At 41.7% G+C, this 26948-nt stretch overlaps 1 protein-coding gene across 1 annotated transcript in view; it reads right to left on the reverse strand.

Moving 5' to 3' along the window:
• Positions 1-22882, reverse strand: part of LOC148042007 (Chaperone DnaJ-domain superfamily protein) — a 117959-nt gene extending 95077 nt beyond the window's left edge. The window contains exons 1-4 of the mRNA XM_087688991.1: positions 22725-22882; positions 22170-22260; positions 10691-10751; positions 9471-9548 (exon numbers count right to left, since the gene is read on the reverse strand). Coding sequence (XP_087545117.1) covers positions 9471-9548; positions 10691-10751; positions 22170-22260; positions 22725-22807 — 313 coding nt within the window. The 5' untranslated portion in view covers positions 22808-22882. The remainder of the gene's footprint in view (positions 1-9470; positions 9549-10690; positions 10752-22169; positions 22261-22724) is intronic.
• Positions 22883-26948: the final 4066 nt, after the last annotated feature.

The raw sequence follows: 26948 nt of genomic DNA on the forward strand, positions 1-26948 counted from the left end.
AAGCAGGAGCATGGAATTGACTTTGATGAGATTTTTTCTCCTGTAGTCAAAATGACTACATTGAGAAACATTTTGGACTTGGTTGTAGTTGAAGATATGGAACTCATACAGATGGATGTAAAGACTGCATTTTTACATGGTGATTTGCATGAAGGCATATATATGCAACAACCTAAAAGGTTTGTGGAAAAAGGGAAAGAAAAGATGGTATGTAAACTCAAAAGGAGCTTGTATGGGCTGAGACAAGCACCAAGAGAATGATATCATAAGTTTGATACATTCATGCAGTCCCAAGGCTTTCATAGAAGTCAAGTGGATCACTGCTTGTACACCAAGAAGGCAACAGATGGCAGCCTGATTATCTCGGTTTTGTATGTTAATGACATGCAGATTGCTGGCAGGGATACTCATGCCTTGGACTCACTAAAGCAAAGTCTTCGAGGCAGCTTTGACATGAAGGATCTTGGTGATGCAAATCACATTCTTGGCATGCGAATACTCAGAGATAGATCAAAAGGCTTACTCTATCTATCTCAGCAACAAGAGTATATCTCCAAGGTTTTAAAGCGTTTCAATATGGAGGGGGGGAAAACAATTGGGGTTCCATTGCCTCCATATGTGAAACTCGGTGCAGAGAACAACCCTACATTTGATGATGAAAAGGCTAAAATGGCCAAGATACCGTATGCTTCAGTTGTTGGCAGTTTGATGTATGCTATGGTTGCTACATGTCCTGACATTGCCTTTGTAGTAGGAGTGGTTAGCAAATACATGGCAACCCCTCGAAAAAACCATTGGGATGCAATGAAAGGTATTATGAGATACCTCAAAGGCACAAAGGAGTTGTGCATCTGCTTTGGGAAGCAAAAGGCATCTGTTGTTGGCTTTACGGATGTAGACTATGCTGGTCAAGCGGACTACAGAAAGTCCACTTTTGGGTATGTGTTTACTTTCACAGGAGGAGCAATCTCTTGGATCTCTAGGCTACAAAAGTGTGTTGCATTGTCTACTACAGAGACAGAGTATGTGGCTGCCACTGAGGCATGCAAGGAGGCTTTATGGCTTTCACGTCTGGTGGGAGAGCTTGGCATCATAGAGTTACCTGTTCTCCATTGTGATAGTCAGAGTGCTATCATGCTAGCACGGAATCCTGTCTTTCATGGAAAGACAAAGCACATACAAGTGAAGTACCACTTCATTAGAGATGTACTTGACAGCAAGAGCATTGAGCTTGTCAAAGTGCATACAGATGATAATCCTACAGACCTCATGAAGGGTCTTCCAACAGAGCGGTTTGCTCATTGCCAACAGATGATGGGAGTTGGATAGATATATGTACTTCTCACGAAGGGTCTTCCAGCAGAGCAGTTTGCTCATTGCCGACAGATGATGGGAGTTGGATAGATATATGTATTTCAGCTTTGTATATACCTAGACTTAGCTAATTCTTTTCTCCTCTTAAGGCACATTACCTTTAGGTGGGAGGTTGTTGGGAATAAAGGCCCTTGAGCCTTTATTTATGCTCAGGTGTGAGCACACCCTTAGTGCTTATATATATATATATATATAAACCTAAAGGTACACACTCGTCATCGTACCTACAAACATGCACACTCTCTAATCTGCTCTCTCTCACTCTCTCTGTCTCTCCGCTGCACGTAACAACTGACTGTCTCGATCTTCGTGCCTAACCCGTCACAACATCGTCAACTAGTTTATGTTAGAGATCATCCCCTAGACACGCGCATTTTCCTCTTTCAAGCAGTGTACGGAGCAGTTCAGGATCAGTTTGAGTACCACGTCAGCAGCAAGGTGCCACGTCATCATTTTTGCAAGGTCAACGATCACACGTGTGGTGGGAGATGCTGTTGCAGATTCCACGTGGCAAAGGATTGACCAATCGGACATTTCTGGGCATTTTTTATGCAGTCGGCTCCATTTAATGCAGCCGACCTGATGCTAGATATTGTTTTTTTCTAGGCTATATATAGCCAATATTTTGGTACACTTTCATTCATTCACATGCACTCTCAGCAGTTCGTGGAGATCAGATCATGATCAAGCCCTACTGTCCTCGAGGTGTGCGCGTGTGGTGACATCATAGAGGAGGAGATACGCGTGATGTTTGGTGTAAAAAAAATAAGGAGAGAAACAGAATACCTGGAAGGGGTGTGAATGCAAGTGCATTTGAATGCACACAAAAATCAACTAATAGGATGAGAAATGATCACGACCACAATTAAACCCAAAATACACTTCAGTAAGCTAAAGATTTTCCAACATAAGTGAAAATACCAAAACACCATGTATATTTTGTTTGATTTATTTTGGTTTTTTTAAGTTTTTTTCTATATTTTTTCAATTTTATTTGATTATATTTGGATGTGTTGGATTTGGTTTTTTTAAATAAAAAAATGTGTTGTTCAACCAGTAAGATAAATATTGAAAAGTGATCTATTGTCTCTTTCTCTCTCTCTCTTCTCTCTTTGTTCACTCTCTCTCAGTCTTGGTCCCACGCTTCCGCATCACTGCATTCTGACAGTTTATACTGGCCCACCTACTATTTTCTATTCATTCTTTTGGGCTATTTATGCCCATCCCGTCCCGATCTTTGGCACTTGTCTTTTCAACTACAAGTGGAGAGATATAGCCAACATATGCATACAGCACCCTTGTACAGATCTGCCTTCTTCGTTTCAACATTCATTCACTGCATATTTCTACGTTCTACTATCTCTCTCTCTCTTGCCCTTCTCTCCATGTTCATTTTCTTTCAGTCTAGTCATATGTTTCCATGTTCACTGCACTCTGACATGGTATCACAACAATGTTGAAGGGCTTATTGATCATGGGCAGACATGAAGGGGAGATTTCAATGCAACAAAAGTTTGTGTTTTCAACGTTCGAGGGTGAGCTTGAGGGCTATCGACACAAGGCTGAGACGAATAGGTGAAGGGCAAGAAAGGAGAGAAATTGTTGTTTCTTGCAGGTTTTTTCTGTTGTGAAGGGGAAAGGGCTGCATCTTCAGCCTTTTGGTGCAGATTTTGCATTTTCACCACCCCTCACAGTTGAAACAGGTCCAAGACAAGTAAAGGAAGCCTTAGCAAGCTGCCTTTTCAAAATCAGATGGGGCTGCCCTTGTTTTTGTGCAAGTTCTTCGAGTGACAATGTCTTCCGAGCTTGATGTGGAGTTTCAAGCTATTATGAACCGTAAGGTCCCCGTGCTATCAGCTCTTCCTTCAAATCAAAAGCTCGATGGGTGCCGCATCTGGCAGGTAATGATGCTTGCTATCTTGAAGTCCTATGATTTGACAGAGCTCATGACAAGGGTCATAGATCGTCTTACAGCCTGTGATATCTCCAAGCTTTCTACTAATGAGAAGGCAGAGTTGGCGAAGGTAAAACCATCTTTGGTAAAAACTAAATGCTCGCATCCTATCATTCCTATTTTTCTCTTGCAATCTAGTTGTGATAGCTCACATCAAGCATTTGACTATTGCTCAGGACATATGGTTGGAATTGGATCAGTCATACAATCGGATGACCATGATGAAGTGGTTGTCTCTTTGGACATTGAGGCCGTCCAAGTCTACTTCCATGCAAAAGAATGTCAATAAACTTCGACAATTGCAAATGTAGATCCAAAATGTAGGGATGGTGATTACCTCGAAGAATATGGCCATAACTCTTCTTTCACAATTACCGCCCCGATTTAGTGCATTCTACTCCACCTTGATTGCTTCAAGTGGACACATATCCTTAACTAGGAAGAGTTAGTTCCAATGGTCTTGGATCAAGAGGAACAACTCAAAGGACAAAATGCTTCCAAGACGAAGGTGTTGACAGGTCAGTCTCCTCAACAAAAGGGGAAGAAGAAGAACAAGAAGACCGAGCAAGACAAAGCCAGGGAGTATTCTTGTCACATTTGTGGCAAGACACGTCATTGGAAGAAGGATTGCCCCAACAAGGACAAGAAGGACACCAAGGAGGAGAAAACTACGAAGGACTCCAGAGTGTTGGCTGCTCCTTCATCAGCTTCCTTCCTCCACTTAGAGGTAGTTGAGGATGCTCATCAGATGGCCTCTGATGCTACAATGATGGCCCCACAGCCTCATGAGTGGATTGTGGACAATGGCGCTTCCTAACACATATGACTCCTATAAATAATACTGCCCGTATGTAGCTCTTCAATCCCTATCAAAAGCAAAGTAGATATGCAACTAATTCCGAATAGGCAAGGTGGTGGCCACACATATCAAGTTCTCTATGTGTTGGGTTTAGGTTATCATCTTCTTTCATGAGCAACATTTGTGCTCTTGGCCTTATGTCGAGTTTGATAAAGACTCCTAAGTTCTTGATGGAGATTCTCAACGAGTTCCTTATACAGGTCATGAGGAAAATGGAGTCTACAAGATGCGGATTTCATTAGACTTTACTTCTTTCTTCACAGACTCAAACCGAGCTATGGTGTGCTCGGTTTGGCCTCCTCGACTACGAGTATCTTAGGAAGGCAGCTTGTGGTCAGCTAGTGTATGGATTACTAGAGATTGGGGTGAGCCACCCACCATGTGTGTCTTGCATTCATGGCAAGCAACATAGAGATGTGATTCCCAACAAGGCTTCGCAAAGGGCAAAGGAGCCCTTGGAGCTTGTTTCGACACACTTATGTCGACTGATAAGGATGCAATCCCTAGAGGGAATTGTTGATGATTTTAGCAAGATGACATGGGCGTGCTTCTTGGATCTGAAGTCTAAAGCATTCTCACACTTGAAGGATTGGTTGATCTTTGAGAAAAAAGAGGTCTAGTAGGAAACTCAAGAGTCTAATCCGATAAAGAAGGAAAGTTTGTCTCCAACGAGCTAGCCAAGTTTTGTGCAAATCGTGGCATTTACCAGGAGTTTGGCAACACAAGCACACCTTGGAAGAATGGCATATTGGAGCAGAAAAATTGCAGGGTGATCAAGATGTTATGGACTATGATGGAGCATCGGCAAATACCCCAATGTCTATGGGCCAAAGCAATGGCCAATAATGTCCACATCCTTAATCAATCACCTACAATGGCCATGGTTGGAATGACACCTTTTGTAGCTTACTTTGGTCAAAAGCCGGATGTGTCGTATTACAAGATATTTGGATGCAATGCTTATGTCTATATCTCGAAGAAACAAAGGGACAAGTTTGAGCCGACTTTCAAAAGATAGGTATTCGTGGTTTATAGCTCACAATCCCAAGGATATAGACTTTATGATCCCGTTTCATGGGAGGTATGCACGAGTCGAGATGTTCGGTTCGTGGAGTTTCCAACAGCAAAGGGGGGTATTGACCATCCCATCCTTGGAGATCCAAGCAACAATTGGGCACCTGAGCCAGTGCCTTTGGAGTCTATGCCTCTCAAGGCTCCTCCATCAATGGCAGATGAGATCGCTTCGCCACCAGATTCACTTGTTGAGTCGGCACCAGTGGATATGCTAGAGACTTTATCAAAGGCAAAACGACGACGAGAATATCAGTCGCCTCCTCATTGGGCATGTAATACACTCCATGATGTAGGGATTGAGGGAGTTCTTAAGGAGTGGCAACGCCAAGATGGCCCACAACGATCGCAAAGCAACCAAGCACACTTCACCAAGCTTGTTTGTAATAACTGTTGTTTTATGTCTCGTGCCATACATGATAGAGAGCCCACCTCCATGAAGGAGGCTTTGCACTCGCAACATTCAAAGGCTATGCAGGAGGAGTTGAATGCTATTAATCAGAATGGCACTTGGGATCTTGTGCCACAGCCTGTTCATATGAAGGTGATTGGAGTCATGTGGGACTTTAAGGCCAAGTATCATAACGATGGCACTCTGGATAAGCACAAGGCGTGACTCATTGCTAAGGGCTTCGCGTAGTGGCCAACAGTGGATTTCCATGATACCTTTGCCCCTACAACTCGGATAGCTACCATTAGGGCTATTCTTGCCTTAGCCATCCATAGGAGATGGCAAGCTCATCAACTTGATGTGAAGTCTGCATTCCTTAATGGAGATTTGAAGGAGGAGATCTATGTATCTTCTAGCTTTTCCTCCTCAAATGCCAAAGTTAACAAATTGAAGAAGGTTGTTTACGACCTCAAATAGACTCCACATGCTTGGAACGAGAAGATAGCCTCGTTCCTTCAAGGGAAGTTAAGGTGTTTGTGTTGCTCTGCTAACCCCCACTTGTATATCCACACCTCAACTAGAGAGCACATGTTGTTCGTGCTTTATGTAGATGATCTCATTTTGACAAGTAACCATGCCTAAAAGGTCCAACAAACAAAAGTGGCACTACACAAGATGTTCAAGATGACATGGGTCTTGACTCTTCTCCACTTCTTTCTTGGTCATGAGATTCCACAAACTCCGAGGGGAATTTTTGTCTCCCAACAATGGCATGTGCAAGAGCTTTTGACTACTTTTGAGATGGAGGGATGTAAGGCTATTTCTACTCCCATGGATCTGAACCAGAAGACTACGGCCCATGCAAATTCACCGACGGCAAATGCTACCCGCTACATGCAATTGATTGGGTTGCTGATATGGCTTCTAAACACTTGGATTGATTTGTGTTTTCATGTAGATTTGCTTGTAGGGGTCATGAATGAGCCCAAGTTAGTTCATTAGAAAGCTGCCATGAGGATTTTGCGGTTCTTGAGGGGGACCCCCGACCTAGTTATCCAACACGTACAAGAGATTTAGCCTTTGTTCTACAAGGCGGACGGATTCAGACTATGCTAGAGATATTGACCACAAGAGGTCAAGGACAGGATATTGCTTCACTTTGGGTGCACATGCTATCTCTTGGAGTAGTAGTAAGTAGCCCACAATTGCCCTATCATCTACAGAGGCGGAGTATCAAGCAGCATCTTCTACTACATGCGAGACAATGTGGCTTCAAAGGTTGTTATGAGAGCTTGGTTGTCCTCAAACAGGTCCTAATACACTTCATGAGAGTTGCATTGCTTTGGAACGGAATCCTGTATTCCATCCTAGGTTGAAGCACATTGAGATCCAATACCATTTTGCAAGAGGGAGAATAACTTAGCAAACTTGTTTACGAAGGCTCTTCCTCAAGCCATTCTTCGACAACACTCCAAATCCTGAGTCTAATGCCGCATCCAAGATTTGAGAGGTGTTGGAGATTCAATCATCTGCCATAAAAGACACCAACACTGCCTAAGACACTGGCATAAGCAATGTACTATTGTTCAGTTAGTGCTCTTGGGCACAGTTACACATTTTCTTGAGCAGGTCGGACAGTTTTCAATAGTCATATGATGGTTCTACAGTAGTCTAGGTAGTGTGGATCACAAAGGGCAGGCCGGGCAGTACGGACATCCTCGGGCAAGTGCCACATGGCAGTACGCAGCATTTTCACTACACATCTGGCACAGTTGGCCAGTTTTCTGGCTGGTCTACCAGTTTTTATTGGCCAACCTGCTATTTTTTATTCATTCTTTTGGGCTATTTACACCCCAACGCCTTCCCAATCTTTGGTACTTGGCTTTTCAGGTGCAAATGGAGAGACACAACTGATATACACATACAGCACACTTGTACATATCTGCCTTCTTCATTCAGCATTCTGCAGATTTCTGTGTTCTACTGTCTCTTTCGCTCTCCGCTTCTTTGTGATCATTTTCTTTCAGTCTGGTCATACGCTTTTGCATTCGCTGCACTCTAGCAGAGTCTTGCAAGACAAAGGACAATGTGGCAGATTGGTTCACCAACGCCCTTCCTCAGGCCCTTCCTCATCAACATGCCAAATCCATAGGCCTCATGAGTGTTAGTGCTTAGTTAAGCAAGGCGGGGGAATGTGGACATTTGCCCCAAAGTGCCCACCATGCATTACTAAAGTATGCACAGTGTATCCTATAAAGAAACGGTAAGGTTTACAAAGAGAAACACAAAGTGTGTGTTGAAGTCAAACACTGGGACACAAAAAACGAATGAAATGATGTATTATGTACAATGATGATACATTGGAGCTTCAAGGTTCTGTGTCTCATAGACCGGTAGTGAGGTGAGCAGAGATGGATCGATGACACCAATCAAGGCTCAAAGAATACTACAATGTCCTAGCTAGCAGTGCCTATGGAGGAGAATGCTCTATGGAGGGATGAAACGCAATCCTTCAAGCACGGGATGTCAAAGTGGACAACGGAGGATGATGGACAGCAATAGAGGGAGCAAACCACAATCCTCAAGAGCTATAGATGGTGTGGACAGCAATGGAGAGCACTAAGTTGTTGGAGAATATAGTGCGATTCGTCCTACCATGGCAAATAAGTGCCAATAAATAGAAAGAAAGCCTTTTTAGGGCTTCGAATAAAAACCAAAATTAAGTCCCAATGCACTACAATTAACTATTAACGCATGTGAGGATTTTGGTTGCTCAACATATCCAACTATGGTAATGCGCTAACTAGGCATAGGGATAATCACTGACTGAATAGCCCAAGGAAGGGGGATAGGCACACCATAAGCATGGGATGGATATCCCTGCGACTGAGTAGTGTGGGCAGGCAAACAATGCACTATAGGTACTACACAGATACCCCTGCATCTAAGCAAGACGAAACTGATGAATAAATGAATGCTAAATGAATGAATTATAAACTGGATGAGATCCAATGGAGAGGGTGCTCAAGGAGAAAGGCTGTCCAACAACCGCTCTCTCTTGTGAGAGTGGGCTGACAGAGAGAGTCAAAGAATGTCAAGTGCAGCAAACCACCATTGCCCCAGAAGAAATCTGATGCAGAGGGCTGAAGACAGCACGACAACAGGCTGGATGTGAAAACACAGCAGTGTCCAGGCTGAGGATGACAAAATGCAGAGCATGTCCTGCCTAGCGACAATGTCTATTTGGGTATGCAGCAGCTGGCAGCCAAAACACAGTCCCTTGGAAAGGCTGAGAATGCAAGAAACTGACCCAGATAATATGGAAGATGCAGGGCACCAGCCAAGAGAAGAAAACAGTCTTCAAATGAAGCAGATGGCTGGTGATTGCAGCTGCAGATGATGTAAGGGTGCTGGTGTGCTGCTCAAAAAAGCAGGATGTCCTCCTTATATTTCAGTACATCAAACACAAGATGAAGTTTCAACATTCACATCAAAATTTGCCGTGGAGCTAACCAAACTTCATTCAGCAATAGAGAAATTGCATCAAGGAGCAATAAGGGAGAGGTGCAAGTCAAGGAGATATTTCTGAGGAGAAAGTTGTCATTTGAATTGTGAATCTTAACTCTCACTGCAACATTCAGATGTTCTTGGAGAACCCATCAATCAGTCACTCCTCATCGAATCAAATTCTAATCGACAAATCAATAATTAAGTTAAGCACCTGAATTAAATGAGTACAACCATATATGCAAACAAGTACTGCTTTCTCTGACTGCAAATGCAACCTCAATGAAAGACTGGCAAACAACATGGAAACATACCTCTTGCCAAGTTTACTTGAGAAACCACATATTCTCTCTCTGGAGGATCCAATAGTGTCTGTTGAGCTTTGGCCAATGCTGATTTGGCAGTCATGTTGCAAAACCAAGGAAACAAAACCACATCAGGGACAAACTTGCAGTGTGCAATTCCATGCATCTCTATTTATGTTCCTAAAGCAATTCCATGAAAAATTGAACGACACATATCCAGCGAGAGAATAAGCCAGCCACCATCTTTGATTTCAGGATTCATTAAAATAAGTTGGATATGGTGGAATATAAAGAGCACAGAAAAAAAATCATTTCCTCATATGGACCCTGTGATGGAAAGTAGAGTGCAGAACATAGATATATGATCGCTTCAAATGTCGTCAAGGGGCTACACAACAAAAAGACATTTGCAAACAAAAAGCATAAAACCTAATTCTTAAAGTAGTAAAATAAGAACAATACATTGGACATTCAAATGTGTGTCACACATCACACATTCTACATACTTGGTATTGTCCATTTCTCAAATTAGTGACATTCTATATGCTCGGACCTATAATAGGGAAGGGAAGCTACACTCGTCCATGAGAACATATTGATTCTAGATTGTACTGCTAAATGACTTGAAAGTTGTACTTTAAGTTACGTGGTCCTATCAGGAGAACATTTTTTTGTGAGATACCCCGCTTACCACATAAACCACCATCTTGTTTCTTGGCAACCAACTGCACCTATCATGCAGGTATGTTGCATTTGAACATATACCACAAGGTTATAATAAAAAGTACCTTTCCCCCACACTGTTGCATGCACTTAGCAATTTTTAGCAATGAAATCCCACTTTGATTGAAACCATGTTCCAGGTATGCACTTCCCACGATTCTATGTATAAGCATTCGCACATTATCTTTCATTATCATTCATCCCTTTCACAAAAGTGGTGTTGAAATTTACTTGTGATTATTCCTTATGGCATCAAATACACAAGAATAAGTTCATAAAACAACTTTCCATGTGATTAAATCCTTAAAACAATATGTGCAAATAGCTATTTGAAAGTTCATGAGCATCATTTTCCAAGTAATTCCTTCAAACACATCCAGATCACTTGAAAACTTCATAAGCATGCTTAATGGATCACCCCCCAATAATTTGGTATGACAATTGAAAGTTGCCTCTGAAGGATGCATTCAAAGAAACATATTTACAATCATGAACCCGTGCATTACCTGCAAAAGCTTCCTTTGCCTTGGGGTGCTTGCATTTGTCTGGATGTACCAGCAAAGAAAGCTAGACATAAAAACAAGAGCAAATGCTTGAAGTAGTCAGTTCAAACTCAGATTTTACTTGTTTAACTGTTTATTACACAGACCATACAAAGAGACAAAAACACCTACATCAGAATGCAAAAAATTCCAAGTTTGAAAACTAAGGATTCTAAAAAGGCACAGTTATGACTTCAAAGGGCCACACAAGCCACCACAAACTTTTGAAGGCATTGTACCAGAAAAATGATTGATTTAATCTGAAGGACTGATATGAATTTTGCTCATTATAAATTCATATGCACAAAAATTGAACTCCTGTCTGTTATCAGACATGAAGAGCTGCTCTCCTCACCCTCCTGTGACTAACTGCCTGCACACAGCCCTCTTACATCCTCCCTCGCTACATCCTTCCCCCTCTCACCTGCTTCTTCCCAACTTGGGAAGGACTTTCATGGTTCAGCACATCACCCCCAAAAATGCCAAAAGACAGTTGACAACTCCCCAATGGCACTAGGTAATAGTCTTATCTATATTGCTCCTTTCATAAAATAGCTTGACTATAGAGGCATTCAACATGCGCCATGACATCCCATGCTATCCAATAATCCTTCTCTTCCCAAGTTTGGAGGTGGAATGTGAAACCAGCCTTCCTTCTCCAAAAGGGTGGTAAATGACCAGATTATACACCAGTTACAGCTAGCAATAAATTCACATAAACTGAAAATACAAATGTTATTGATTAATCTTGTACAATAGAGTCTTGATTGGCCCCAAAAACTAGTGCCTCCTTGTGGTATTTCTTTAACTTGTATTGCAATTGGAAAAAGTACACTAAGATTGTTACAATCTTCTTCAAAATCCAATGCTTCTTGCTGTCATAAATGGCCGGCAAGCCTTCAAACCAATTTACCACTTGATTTGACAGGGGATTGGCCTTCAATTGACCCTTGGCCAATCAAATCTAATGTTTGGGTGTGGTTTTCTATTTTCAAACCTCAAATCATTTCTTTTAAGTGCTCATGGCTCTAATTTTCTAAATAGTTGTCATATTCAACCTCAAGTATTCGTTCTTTCTATTTTCTCAAATAGTTCAACCTCAAAATTAAGCAAATATTATAATTGTACAACATACTACCTTGTTCACGGCGTTTACATATGTGAAAACTTCAAAGTTAGCCTTGAGAAAAGAAACCCACATGTATCTCAAAAATTCGTCCACTAATGGGAAATAATATTGTGCTCCATTTATGGGAATAGTGGATGCCTAGCCACTAAGTGTGAAGATACTATTAGGGTTGCACTAAGGAAACACAAAAAGTACGACCACAACTAAAACACAAAGACTCAAATAGTGACGTGCAAAACTCAAACACAAAACGGAAAACAAAAAAACACAGACATAAACAGAGAAGAAAGATAACTCTGAAGTGAACGAGTCAATGCTGTAAATGAATGAGAGAATATACAGAATACTCAAGGGCAAAGCTGTCCAACAGCCGATGGCTCTCCTGGGAGCAGGCTGAGGGAGGGGTCAACGTGTGTCATCCACCAGAGACGGATCCCAAGCGCAGGAAACACTAGTTGGAATAGAGGCTGATGAAGAAAAGTGCTGAAAACACAAAAACGGCCTAATGTAGATGATGGAAAATGATCACCAACACTCACAATTGAGTTATACTGTATCTTGTCTTGGTTTATGAATTCCATTTCTTGATCATTCTTCTTTCGAGTTCTTTTGCAGAATTCATATTTTCTTTGTAGCCTCCCTCTTTTCTCTTTTGTTGCGTTGTCTATTACAGCACATTCTCACAGTTCCATCACTGCACCCACTCCTGACACGGTATCACAGACATCCATGTTCAAGGTCTTGGTGCTGTTTTCTGTTGCTAGACATCTGCCCTCAAAGCATTCCCCTGCTGATCAGTCCTTCCCTCTCTGCTACAGCTTGGGCAACCAATTTCTTGATAACACAGCCTGTTTCTAGCCCCTAGCCATCTATGTTTTGATCTACAATCTACATTTTTAGGGTCTCGGTTACATCCTTAGACATATGGATGGGCGCTAGTAGCATTGATCACAATGGTCATGAAGTGACTTAGTGTGAATGCACTAAGAGTACTTTGGGATTAGGGTGATTGAGTCCTATCTATAGCACTCAAGGCCCTATTGTACATATCATTGCATGGTCACCACTCTTGGACTTTTAGCCCGTAGGCTAACACATCTGCACATCAAGATGGTGTGGGCTGGTGATCTAGGATGCCACCTCTTGGGACGTAATCGTGAGCTAGAGTGTTGCTAGCTCCCATGCTCAGGGGTGAATCCATTTGGGTCTATAGTCGGGAGGTAAGTCTAATGTCCAATCTCTATATGTTCATGGATATAGCTTGCATAGTATCTCGCGTACAGGTTGGATCCTAGGTGGACGTTTCATTGGTATCAAAGCATCAATCTACTATCTGCAACAAGATTCAATGACATGAGAGACCATGATGTAAATAGAAGAGAGAGCATCGAAGAAGATCCTTCAGGACTGTGCTCTTGCTTCTCCCAAACCTGAACACATACACAAGCACCGTCCTGAAGGATCTTCTTCCATGAAGTTTGACGCAAACTCATCCCTTGTGGTAGTTCTGCAAGCTCAAATAAAAGACATGCAACTGCAGTTGGCCGAGTTGTATGCTATCCACTTTTTATTTGTCCCCACAGCCATGAGGACATTGCTCCTTCAATTCCAGCCGAATCCCTTTAAAGAAGAAAAGAAGAAATACGACAAGACCAACACTAACTCATGGCTAGCCAAGTGGACAGCTTATTTTGATTCGTATTAGTCCAATGATGCTCTGCGATTTGTAAAGATAGAAATAATGTTTTAGGGGAAGGCATACACTTGGTGGGTAGGGCTATGCCCCAAGTCAAAGACATGGATAGATTTTTAATCCGTTTTTCAAAAGCAGTCGTAAACAACAATCGGTTTAAAAATTTTCACAAATTGTTTAAGCTTGATATGGGAAAGAAGACCCTAGACATGTATACACATGAATTTAAAAACCTTCTTCACAAAAAAAAGGCTTTGGAAGGCTCGCAAGTGTTAACTCTATATGTGCTATCTCTTTGAGTTGACCAAGCTACCAAAACGAGCTGCTCCACAACCCTTTACATTTCCTACAAGACGTCTACACGCACGCCAAAGACTTTGTCCCATCAAGGTGCCTCTACCTTCAAGCCAAAGAAAACCTCTACCCCACCAACAACTCATCAATCACCTTTGGAGTCATGCAAGAAAAAGGATAGTAAGCGTAAACCAACTCATAGTGAAGATTGCTCCAAATTTTCCAGCAATTTTCAGCCATTTAATTAATCTTCAGAATCAATTAATTCTAAAAATTAATTTCAACCCTTTTGACCTTGCCCAAAATCAGATGTGGCCATCGGCAATTTAATTAGCTAGGCCATTTGCAACCCCAAGTGGTCCCAAGCCTTAATTGACCCTTAGACAAGCATTAATTAATTACTTACTTCCCAGTCCCTAGTGTCACCACTGACACTTATTGGCCAATTAATTGTCCTAGGGCCAAACTAGCACTGACTATCACCCAAAACCCAGCTAGCATAACTTGTTACAACTTTTGCCTTTGACATCTACTATTGCCTTGGGGGTCCTACCGTCCTTGGCCTATTATCGTGCAATATTTGCTATGTGCATCACATGTGCATCTCAATATTGCACATTTGATTATTAAATTAATTAAATGTCTTAGTGTAGGCAAAGCATCCAAAAATTTCACATCCCTATGACAGCGTACATATTTGGATTCGATTCTACATGAATCCGTTGATGTCTTTTGATTTGAATCACCGGACAACTTTTGCCGTCTTGCAATACATTAGACCATAGGATCGAAATGTTGCCTGGTAGCCATTCCATCTCTTGGCAACCATATCGGTTTAGCCTAAAAGAGAAGGACAAAATAGCTGGGCAACTTCACGATTACCTAGCTGCAGACTTCATTAAACCAAGTCAATCTCCGTAGGACACTCCTATCCTTCTCACCAAAAAAGGATGGCACAATGCCCTTCTGCGTAGACTATAAGGCGACCATCAAAACACAAATATCCATCAGATATGGATAGCTTCAAATGATGTTTTGAAAACTACGTTTCAAACACAATATGGACACAATATAGGCACAATATGATACCTACCACCGGATTCCATCTTAAAGGAACCTAGAAGATCTGCTATACTTGCACCCATTACTTCATTTGTGTCTATCTTTATAACTGATTATATAGTGCATTCTGAGCCAAACAATTGGCAAGAGGCTCTACACAATCCCTAATAGCAAGAGGCCATGGAAAAGGAGCTTGAGAGCATTGACCGAAACAGAACCTTGACCTTGATGGATTTTCCAAGCTACAAGGTCATTGGGACTAAGTGGATTTTTCACACTAAAATGAAAGTTGATGGAACTTGGGTAAGTACAAGGCTCACATAGTAGTACAAGGATTTCAATAAAAGCAAGAAATTGACTATGCAAAGACCTCTGTGTCAACTACATAGTTGACATCATTCCATCTATTGGTTGTACTAGCCACTCATCATGACTAGCCAATTTATCAAATGGATATCAGAAGTGCCTTTCTGGATGATTTTGGAGGAGGAAGTCTATATGGAGAAGCCTTTCACGTTTTCTCTTTCAAACTATAAAGCTTTTGCCTTACAAAAAGCTGTTTATAGCAACACATTCCTAGTTTCATAGGAGGCTGGCCAATTTATCAAATGGATGTCAAAAGTGCTTTTCTGAATGGTTATTTAAAGGAGGAAGTCTAAGTGAAGTAACCTCCCGGGTTTTCTCTTCTAGACCATAACGCTTTCGCTTGGGAAAAAGCCCTTTATGAGCTAAAGCAAGCACCACATTCCTGGTTTCATCAGATGGATGAGTTTCTTTAACCTCACGGATTCCGTTCTACCCTTTATGACCCAAACCTATATGTCAAAACCACTTCAAAGGAGATTAGCTATATCTTATTATATGTTGTTGATCTTTTGATCATGAGCTCAGATTCTATAACCATCGGAAATATAAAGACCAAGCATTGCTCCACATTTGAGATGACTGATCTCAATCAACTACCCTATTTCTTGGAGATGGAGGTGGTTAGTCATGGGAATCAGATCTTCATATCTTAGTAAAAATAACCCCTTCAATTAATGGATCAATATTGCCTCGATTAGACATGGCCCATAGCCACTCCTCTTGATCCTACTATGAAGTTTTGTAAGAATGCTCATGGCCAGCCGTTTGATGAGGCATACCTATCGATTTGTGTATGGCCAAAAAAATTCCCTAGTTAATTCACACTAGGCCAAATCTTGCATTCTTTATTTCATTGCTTAGTTAGTATTTCAATGCACCAAAAATGTCTCATTGGATTGCTTGTTTGTGTGTATTGAGATATCTTAAGTACACTTATTCCTATGGCTTACATATTATGATAAAGGTTTGATTTTATAGATGTAGACTAATTCTGATTCAATAGGTGATCCTAACACTCCGCATCTATGTAGTGGCTACATCTCCTCCTCCCTAGGCACGACTCCCACTGTATGATCCAACCACAAACAAAGGGCAGTGGCTACATTCACTTCCAAAGCTAAGTATCAAGCTTTCTACAAAGCCACCATCTACTTAAGGAGCTTCCTTAAAAAGCTTCATTTTCCCATGTGATATACCGAATGTGATCTTTTGTGACAACCAAAGTGCCATAGCACTAGTTCGTAACTGTCAAAAGATGACATACCAGCAAGACAGTAGGGTTAGCGGGGAGGAACACGGAGTGAACTCGACAAACATGGAGAAAAAAAGAGAAGAGAGAAGAAACTTTGATGAATGGAATGATAAAGTTCTGAATCATGGAGTGAATGTGATACAAGGGAGCAAGGGTACCGTAGCACAAGGAAGATGATGAAGACAGCCACGAACCACAAACCGCAATGTCCTCCTGAAGGGGTGTAAGGGTAGTGGAGAGGCTAGAGAGAAGAGGTGATGGATTGAATGAATCAGCCATGAGAAATGAATGAGAGAGTGGCCTATATATAGGCATAGTCAGTCTAGGATGGAGCCCCTTTTTGGGACTGCAAACCCTAAACGCAAAACGCAAAAACGCAAACTGCGGGTGAAGGGTGAAGGGTTTCTCAACACCCCCTCTCAGGCCCAAAAAGGGGAACAAGAGAAGAGTGAGGTGGAGATGCAATGCTACATGATGAAGAATGCTCATGTAGCAGGTGCCACTTGGACAGTGTCCCTCGTGGGAAAATTGTTCACTTGCCCAAGTGCCCTACTACATAGATGATAAAAACATGCAATGCATAGGAGGAATGTCGGACTTTGTGTGGTATCAAGAACCATAAGGATGTTCCCGTACTCGATCTCGGGAGGTGGCTCCATGCTAACCAAGGGACGAAGGCAAGAAGAAGAGGAGGAAGAAGATGTAGAGGATCCCAGTATCCAAGCTTTCCACCGGAAAGGGAACCTGCAACAAAGAACAGTAGACAGAGTGAACTAGAAAACCCGAAACTCAACCTCAGGAGAGAAGCCACTAGCTCCGTGCATCCATGTTGGAAGGAATATGAAGGCTTCGTTACCAAGTCGCGGCTAAACCTCCGAGGTCCCGATCTATGTGGTACCTGAAGATCCTGGGTATCAGTAGAAGAGATGACTGGTCGAAGACAACCACTCCAAGAAAGTAGAGGATGGGTGAAGAACTTCATGTGTAGGTTCCCCCTCTGAGGTGGGAGGTGGAGGGGCCCCTGCTAAAGTCAAAGAAGAAGTAGATGCCCCCTCTGAGGGCAAAGAAATAACATCCCCCTCTGAATCCCCCCTCTAAAGTAGATAGGGAATCCAAAAACTCATGGATCATGGACTTTGAAATGTCTGATGACGAAGGAAGTGCCGCCGGTCGTGCCAAAGAAGGTATCTGGGGTGCCGAAGAGAAAGCCAGAAAGCACCCAAAAGTGGCCTCTCGAACCCGAGTGGACAAGGGTGGGAAAGAAGGCTCAAGATGAGCCAAGGGTGGGGAAGGGTGGGGCTCAGAATGAGCAAGAGGTGGACAACAGTCGCTGTCTCTCAGTGGAGCAGACGGAGTAGCCGAAGAAGAGGAAGGAGTCGAGCAGCCACTGTCTCTCGAAGGGGCAGACTGACGAAAAGACGGTATCAAACAATCACTGTCTCTCAATGGAGCAAACTGCAGATCCGTAGGTTGTGGAAGCCACTGTACCTGAAAATAAGTGGGAGAAGACTGCCGCTAACATTGCGACAATCTCTAGGAGGTCATAGCGCCAATCGATCCTCCATGTGCTCGAAAGAACTTGGTGCAATCAGATGCGTCTTATTGCCTTGAGCATAGTACTCTGATAGCCGATGTAGAACAATCTCTATGGCCCAAAAAGAAGAGGTGACACAAGAAGTACCTAGTGGAAGACGCATATACTCCGGAGGGGTAGGGAGCAAAGGTCGATGTCAACAGTCTTCGGTGGGATGACCGTTCATGCCACAGTAGAAATACCCAGTAGAAGGGCAATCTGTCGGGGGAGACGCCATGGTACCGGTGTGGCAAACTGGAGAAGGAAGGGATCAACCACAAACCACAAGCCACAATGTCTGCCGCTCAAGGGGTGGGAGGGCAGGGGAAAGGCTAAAAATGGGTTGAACCACTAGTGGTCAAGAGGAACCACCAACAGTTAAGGTGCAACCGTTGGTTGTGGAGAAAAGCTGCCAACTGAGAAACAACAGTGTTGGTTGTGCCGCAAGTTGACTGGTTGAGCCACCAGCAGCAACCTGTGCAAACGCAAGGAGATAGGGAGGAACCGTCTGCTGTAAACACAAATAAGTAGAAGGAAAAACCGCCAACTGACTAGGCAGAACCGCCAATCTGCAGCTAGCGCCGCTAGCAGCAGCGACCTTAAAAACGCAAGTGAGGAGAGAGAAAGACAAAAACGCAGACAGGACAGCGAGCAGGAGAGAGAAAGACTAAAAACACAAGCAAAACAGCCTACAAGAGAGAGAAAGACTAAAAACGCAGGCAATAGGAGAGAGAGAGACTAAAAACGCAAGCAACAGGACTGTGATGACATGGCAGGCTGTACGGCAGTAGGTCTGCATAGGAACAGCAGTCGCCTGGCTGGAATCAGCTCCAAACTGCATGAAGAGGACTGGAAATCAAGCGCCAACTGATGGAGACAGCAATGAACAGCTTCGGCTGAGATATCCTCCGCGAATGGGATGTGGGCAGCAACCTAAAACACCTGAAATCTGCAAAAACGAGATTTTGATACGGAAGAAGAAGAGAAGTGGAAGCCGAACCCGCCACCGGTCTTTGCCTTCACTGGAGTGGAGGATCTTTGCTGCTGTTTGAGCAGAACCGGCTCTGATACCATATCAAAAGATGACATACCAGCGAGACAGTAGGATTGGTGGGGAGGAACACGGAGTAAACTCGGCAAACATGGAGAAGAGAAGAGAAGAGAAGAAGCTGTGATGAATGGAATGATAAAGTTCTGAATCATGGAGTGAATGTGATACAAGGAAACAAGGGTGCTATAGCACAAGGAAGATGATGAAGACAGCCACGAACCACGAACCGCAATGTCCTCCTAAAGGGGTGTGAGGGTAGTGGAGAGGCTAGAGAGAAGAGGTGATGGACTGAATGAATTAGCCGTGAGGAATGAATGAGAGAGTGGCCTATATATAGGCATAGTCAGTCTAGAATGGCGCCCCTTTTTGGGGCTGCAAACCCTAAACGCAAACCCTAAACACAAAACGCAGAAACGCAAAAATACAAACTGTGGGTGAAGGGTGAAGGGTTTCTCAGCAGTAACTACATCATTAGTTTGAATACGAAGCATGTTAGTATGCACTTCCATTTTACCGAAGAGCATGTGAAGCTAGGCACCATTCGCCTAAAGTTTATATCATCTCAAATAATTTTATAGATATATTGACCAATCTAATCCACCAACTAATCCTTCGATACTTGATTCCATGGATCGGCATGAATGCTCTTTCCCCCCCTCCCCTCCCCCCCCCCCCCTTCCCCCCTTACTTTAGCCTAATGGGAAGATAGGGTCCCCTACAACTCTCTTCCACTATTCAATGGTAAAAGAAGGTGGCTTTTTCTCTTGGTGCATTCAAGACTTTCATCACTATTCTTTCAATGACATATGAGCTTTGTATCACCATCCATTTACATCTTGATGGTCATGATTGTAAAGGGCCACTTGGGCAAGTAAACAACTCCCCTGCGAGGCAACTATCCTAGTAGCACTGCTGCATAGCATTCTGCTTAAGCATGACAACTTGCATTACCCCATGCATTGGCATTTTGTTCTTGTAAACATGCATCCGTGCATATTTATCATTTTTCCTTCATCAAAGAGTAGTCAACTTGGATCCACCATATTCACAGTAGCTCCTATGGCAACCTCAATGACATGACCTACCAGCATTTCACATATACCTCCATATTTTCTTCATCACTAACACCCCACAAGTGGTTAGGATAGCTTTATGTTTTGTGATGTTGGATTTGACCATCCCTTATTCTCCCCCATGGACACAGATACTTGAAAGGACAAAAACAAACCCAAAAAAAAAACAACCAATTAACAAATTCAAAAACCCAAAAAAAGGTGAACAAACAAACAAAAAACCAAAAGAAAAACAATTGCAAGTCCTAGTAGGCCACTGGGTAGCCAACAAGTATCCTTTGTTCGACGTCTTAGCCTTGTTGGGATGACCCTTTGGACTCCCAAGGCAAGATAACCATCACCTCTATAGTCTTGATAGGCCATTGAGGAACCAACAAGAACCCTTTTGCCGATGCCTTGGCTACTTTGAGGGTGGGATGCCTCGGGCTATTATGGGCTGAGCTATGCTTTGCAATCCCTTTTAAGTTTCGATTTTGGGCTTGAGAGGGAGTGTTGAGCTAAAAAATTCATTACAAACTTAAAGCATTCAATAATCTCCTTAAAACAGCCCCAAAACATGCAATTACCAAACTTTTCATTAAATTATCAAACTTTTCTAGAGAGCATCTTTGTTCCATAAATGAAACCCTAAATTTGGGAGGATCTACATCTATAAATAGAAGGCTGCCCACCACTGAGTCTTCAACTTATCAATGTTGGTGCCCTATCTACTTTTGTCCACACCCCTATCTAGGCAGATACATCACTTCGTGCTGCTGTCCACCAGCCAGGAACCTACATTCAGCCTCCATCCTTGCTGCATTTTGCAGTCAGCCATCTCCATACTGCTGCCACATCATCAGCCAACCAATACCATCATCCTAGGCTCTTGCGTTTTCAGCCTGCAGCTGCCACCCTACATCCACAATGTCATCCGGTGTCCTTTGGCTGATGTATTCACTGCCTGATCAATCATCAACATCTTCAGCCCTGCAATTTTGGGACAGTGCAGCCTGCATAGCTGTTCTCAGCCATTTACAGCACCTGGTCACTGTTTGGAGGCTGCCTGCTGCGGTTCAAGATTTCTTCAGAGTATGACACATTCTCCAGCTCATCTCTCTACCCTGGCCATTTCAAAGACACAAGTCATTCTCCAAAATAAAGACTTTGCCTTTGAGGATGTCCCAATGTTGGTGCATCTTTAGGAGCAGTTGATGGATCTCTTCCAAATCTCATAGTTGCTATGAGTCATTTGATTTTGAGGGGGTAGGGAGAAGTCATCTGCAACAAGAAATTGTGGGGAGCAATTTAAAAATGTAGATTTCCAAGAAAAATTGAACGGCAACAAAATGCTTGGGGTTGAAAATATCGGAATCCTAACTTGAAACGTGACTTTGCACGTTTTTCCCTTTTGCTATACATTTTGTTATGCATTTGAAGTTTGTGCGCATGTGTCTTGTGAAAGAACTAGATAGAGCAAGGTCTATAAATAAGCAACAATTAGCAAATCCAAGCGTAACCGTTGGCCAACCTAAAACCTGGTTGGACCATAAATAGGGAAACTGGACCAAACCAATGCCGTGTAAATGCGTACAAAAAATCCCATAATAGCCCAAATATGGAGTTGGACTACAATTGTCCATATACGTGAGCTTGCACTCTCTCCTGTGTCCTCCACAAACCATGCCCTAGGGATTGTGGGTATCTAGAGCTACAGGCTCAAACTATGTCCCCTACTGAACTAGTTGTTGCAATGTTGCTCCATGGGGAGCATTTTCTCTCCATTGTTCAAGCTTCAAACTTTGGTATTAGCATGCAAAGCCAAACTCTAGGCCTCACACAAATGCATGAAACTCAAATTCAAACAACAAAACTAGTAGGAATTTTCTAGACAAACACTTTTATGGCCAACACTGAAGATATGCCTGCAAATACAGATGCCTAGACCATACAAAGAAATGGGGTACTTACTTTACGATACTGGCGTTTCACATCCTCAGCTGTAGCATGAAAAGGTAGATTCAGATGCTCAAATGGGTTGAGCTTAAAACAGGACAGAACCCTGCTCCACAAAGTTTATTGTGAATGAGCTATTAAAAACCTCTACATTGCTTTGCTATTCAAAGACCATGTTTCTAGGGGTAGAATAAGTAAGCAAATTATATTTTTATTCTTTAAGGACACAAAATGCATTGATCAACTGCATGCGGTTATTTTTGGGAATCAAGGCAGCTTCTCCATGGACTCAGTTGATGACTTGTTTTAACCAGATGATAATCCATGACTGATGAACTCCAATTGAAGGTCTAAATGTCTGATGAGATGCGGAAAAAATGTGTATTCCGCATCGCTTATGAGAACCAGCAGTTTTGTGAAAATTTTGACAATCGGGAGATAAACAACGATACATTTGAGCTGAGCAGACTAGGGTTATCAGACGCTGGCGAAAATCTGACTTCAGGCAACCAAAAAAGTACCACGGGGGGAGAGAGAGAGAGAGAGAGAGAGAGAGAGAGAGAGAGAGACCTGAGCACTTCATTGTCGCGTTCCACTTCGCTCACATCTGCGAAGAATTCCTTTAACAAGGCGTCTTCGCCACTGTCTCCCATCTTGATCACCAAGTGAAATCACAGACAATGTTCAAATTTCAGGCTGTTTACGAATTTTCTTTCCTTTTTTCCTTTTCCCTTTTTTCACAAATATATAATATGTAGAGAAGTAGTTGCATGAGTGGAAAGTTGAAACCTGAGGCCCAAGTCACACTTCTGGGGAGAGTAGAATTGTGCAAGAACATGTATCCGAGTTGTGCAAATATTAACCTAGAAAGGTGTCTACTCATCGAAACCTTATTCGGCCTCATAAGCCCACCCAACTGTCATGCAAACCAAAAGTGATGACAATCAGAAGTTTGAACCAAACACCTCAGAGGTGTGAGTGCACTTCCTTGGCAAGGGCAACGTGTGGAAAAGTGGGTTACTCTTTGAAAAGGGTCTTTAAGACATTAAGTTGCCAACATTCTATCAAGTTCTAAGACTCCTTAAGGGTTGGTTATGCCTAAAAGAAAGGTTTATGTCATATTTTCTTTGAGTTCATAGGCTATTGCTCTGTTAGACAAGATTTGGGATTAAGGAAACCTAATCTAAGAAAAAACAAGAAGATAAATGAGCCTTATTGCTACAATACTAGGAAGAGTGGGACAGTTGAGCTTGATTGAAAGCCTAATGAGTTTATACATTTATACAAAAATATTTCAATTTTGGGCGAAACGATAGAACCCTTTTTGTCGTTGTGAATCCAGTCTAAGAAAGAACACAAGCTATCCCAAAACCAACGCTTTGAAATGTATATTTGTTAGTTGCAGTACTAGTACAGAAAATAAAGGTTATATATTATATCATCCATGCACTAAGCGTAGTAGCTAGCCCGATTAGGCCGGCTAATTATGCTTCATGCAATTGGCATCCTTGTGAAGCTATGCCTCACTCACTTCACTTTTTGTATGAGCAAGTGGAAGCAATCATGCTATCACACCATTGCTTCTCTTTCCTTGCTCACGAAAACCAAAAAACAGATTGTGTGCAAAGGACATACTCGACACATGTTGTGATGTAATTTTTATAGCTACTTGAAACTAATTATACAAATTCTTAGATACTAATTATAGGATCCACATGAGTTAAACAAATCATATGTTTTGTAACACCTTCAAACAATGCATCCTTTAGTGTCGCTATATTGGCCCCTTCACGTTAACTAAGCTTTGCTCTCTTATGGGCACATGTGGTGTGGGGCTATGTGTTAGTGTAGGGGATTGCATTGATGTGTGGCAACATGGAAGCCAACTTATGTCCACCTAAAGGTATCTAAAATAGAATCTTAAGCAAAGTTTTTATATATATGTTGTGTGTGCATGCAACTCTCTTATGGGCAAAGCACATGTGGCGTGGAGTATGTATCAAGGTGGGTGTAGGTGACTATATCCATGTGTTGCAACATGGGAACCAATGTTTGTCTGTATAAAGGAATCTAAAATAGAGTCTTAACCAATGCATTAACATACATGCATAATTAAGTGGGTGGATGTGTTTGTTAAGGTCCATACTTAATCATGCAATGAAGTATCCATTTATCATAGGTTGAAAGCTAAGTGAAAAATAAAATAGTCATCATGGACCAAGGAGTTAGAGTTTTCCTAGATGCATTTCGATGCCAAGAATCCAACGTAAGTGTTCATTCGTCAATCAAAGTCTGCTTGACCCCCCATTTAATGGCCGCAAGGTTTGGTGTTATATAGTAGCTACTGGATTCAGAAGTCGAAATGCATGTGATGGAGGCCAACATGATAGATTTCAATGCCAGAACGTTTAGTCAAATCATAATTTTGAGGCCGTTTGCCCCTCCATCCAGGATGAAACCACTTTGATCAAGTGTGAAAAGGTAAAATGTGAACTTGATAATTTAAAGGTTATGCCTTAATCATGGTTTAAAAAAGGAAAAACTCATAAAAAGTTCATGAGGTGGGGAGGGGGCGCGTTTTTTTAGGTGCCCCTTCCTCCCATTTAAAAAATATCATTTTTTCAACTGTCACGATCCTCTCCATCCTCCTGGGCTTGAGATCCACCATTTTTTCACTCTTCATCGCTCTGATTCTCACGCAAAATGATGCAATGAATGTAAAGATCTATTTTCAATCTTTCTCTCTCCTCTTTGTTCCTTGTTTATATGGCTATGTATAAGAAGGAGGGAGGGAGGGTTGATTTGATGAATTAGTGATGGACGATGGTTTGAAAGCGTAATAGCATGTAGATTAGGTAATTTGGATGCGTCAGTGATTAGAAAATAGCGTCAATGACTCCATTTTCTCAAAATACAAGACGTACGTATGCAAATTTTCGAGTAAGCAACTCTTATTTAATTTTTATGATGAATCGTTAGTACGTATGATGGAAAGATGATTGCAAATGATTGAAATATGTTTGTTGGTGTTTGTAATTCAAAAAATTCATTCATTTTCCTTTGCGTATATGGAAAACAATAAAACTGCAAAACCCGAAACACATGATTTAATAGAAAATGGCATTGTTTTTAAGTTCTGAAGATCAAATGATGCTCATATAGCATAAAAATTAATATGCTGATGGATTACACTTCACATAAGTTATAAAAATCAGGAAAAAAAAAGTATATTGAAATAAATGAAAAAAATCATAAAAATAGTCAAATAAATGAAAAAATTTAGGAAATTTTTAGTTTAAGTGCATTAAAAATTACAAAAATTTAGGACAATGTTTGTGATTGTGTGATGAAGGTAAAACATGATGGTTTTCCTCAATTTTCCTTTACTTATATGTTAAAGTACGTATTTAGAACTCATTTCTGTGGAAAATTATCACGAAATCTCCTTACATTTGTGCAAGCAATCAAAATATAAGCGGTAGGGGGTGTGGGGCTAAAATTGAAAGATATTTGATTAAGTTGTTGATTTATTTGTATATCTTAGTATATGGGTCATGGTTTGTATAAGTTTTAAGGGGTTTGTTAGTACAAGTTAGCCTGATGCTGTTCCTTAGCAACGCAACACAACGCTAGTGAAAGAAATCATGAAAATATTGTTTATGCACTTCTCCCTGGCTTGTTTTTAGTTAAGTTTTTTGAGCACAAAGTTCCATATACTTTTTATGTGCAATCTAAATAGGGTATCAGAAGATAAATTCTTGGGCACAAAGTGCCATACACTCTTTATGTGCAATCTAAATAGGGTATCAAAAGATAAATTTCTGGATGCATTACAATTATATGTCTAGGTGATGATTAACATTGAGAGTGTAAGATTTTCCTTTATTGTAGGGTAGTGCGATATCTCGGAAAACCAATTAAGTGAGGAAAATATACAATCTCCTAGATCGTTACGTTTATATTAAGCATCCTGAGGCCAATCCCCGAGATGTAGGAGAGCCATAGGAGCCACAACATTCTGCTAAGGGGAGCTCTTTGTGCATGTAAATCGAGGTGTTGATCACCTGTATATTTGGATAATCCCTCTGTTGGAGTTGGAAAGGGTAACCGTTGTAGTGCAATCGATATAAATGGGTGATTTTTTTAGAGTGGTGTATAGCCTCTAGGCGCTCCTAGCTACGAGGCCATGAGGGTGGTTTGGCGAGCATAGGAGGCCCAACTAGAGCCTTAAAGCCAGTATCGTGCCCATTTTAGGTCCCAACAGGTGGTGCATTTATCGGGAGATACTAATAAGTTGCAGTTTTCAAATTCTAGTTAATAGGGACTAGTCAATCAATGTATGCCAAAGAGCATTGAAAGAGATTTGTTGTTTCCTTATAGACACAGTCGAGCTAATTGCAAGAAAGAGCTAAAAGGGCTAGATGACGAGCTAAAATCATTAGGAGATATTCTCATAAGCATAATAGTCCAATATCTTTGAGAAAAAGAGAGATCTTGTTAACCCAATCAATATCCAGTCAGTCCATCAAGGGGAGGAGGAAGCTCTCACGTTCCTCTTTCCACGAGAAGTCAATCTACTTCAACTGGGAGTATAACCCCACTGGTACAAACTCCTACAGGAAACCCAATCTTCATGATGGTGCAACCCATTGCAATACATGTAGGAACAATATGCCATGCCATCCAATGCCCATCAACTTCCTAAGAAAGGCAAAATGCTCAGTTCAAAGACTTTTAGTGAGCAGATTTGCAAGATTTTGTTATGAAAGACCAAATTCTTGGCCAATTGAATAG

Source organism: Lygodium microphyllum, chromosome 1 (genome assembly GCF_053477565.2).
Source record: "Lygodium microphyllum isolate KBCC chromosome 1, Lygodium_microphyllum_v1.1.10, whole genome shotgun sequence".
In the NCBI taxonomy this organism is placed as follows: domain Eukaryota; kingdom Viridiplantae; phylum Streptophyta; class Polypodiopsida; order Schizaeales; family Lygodiaceae; genus Lygodium; species Lygodium microphyllum.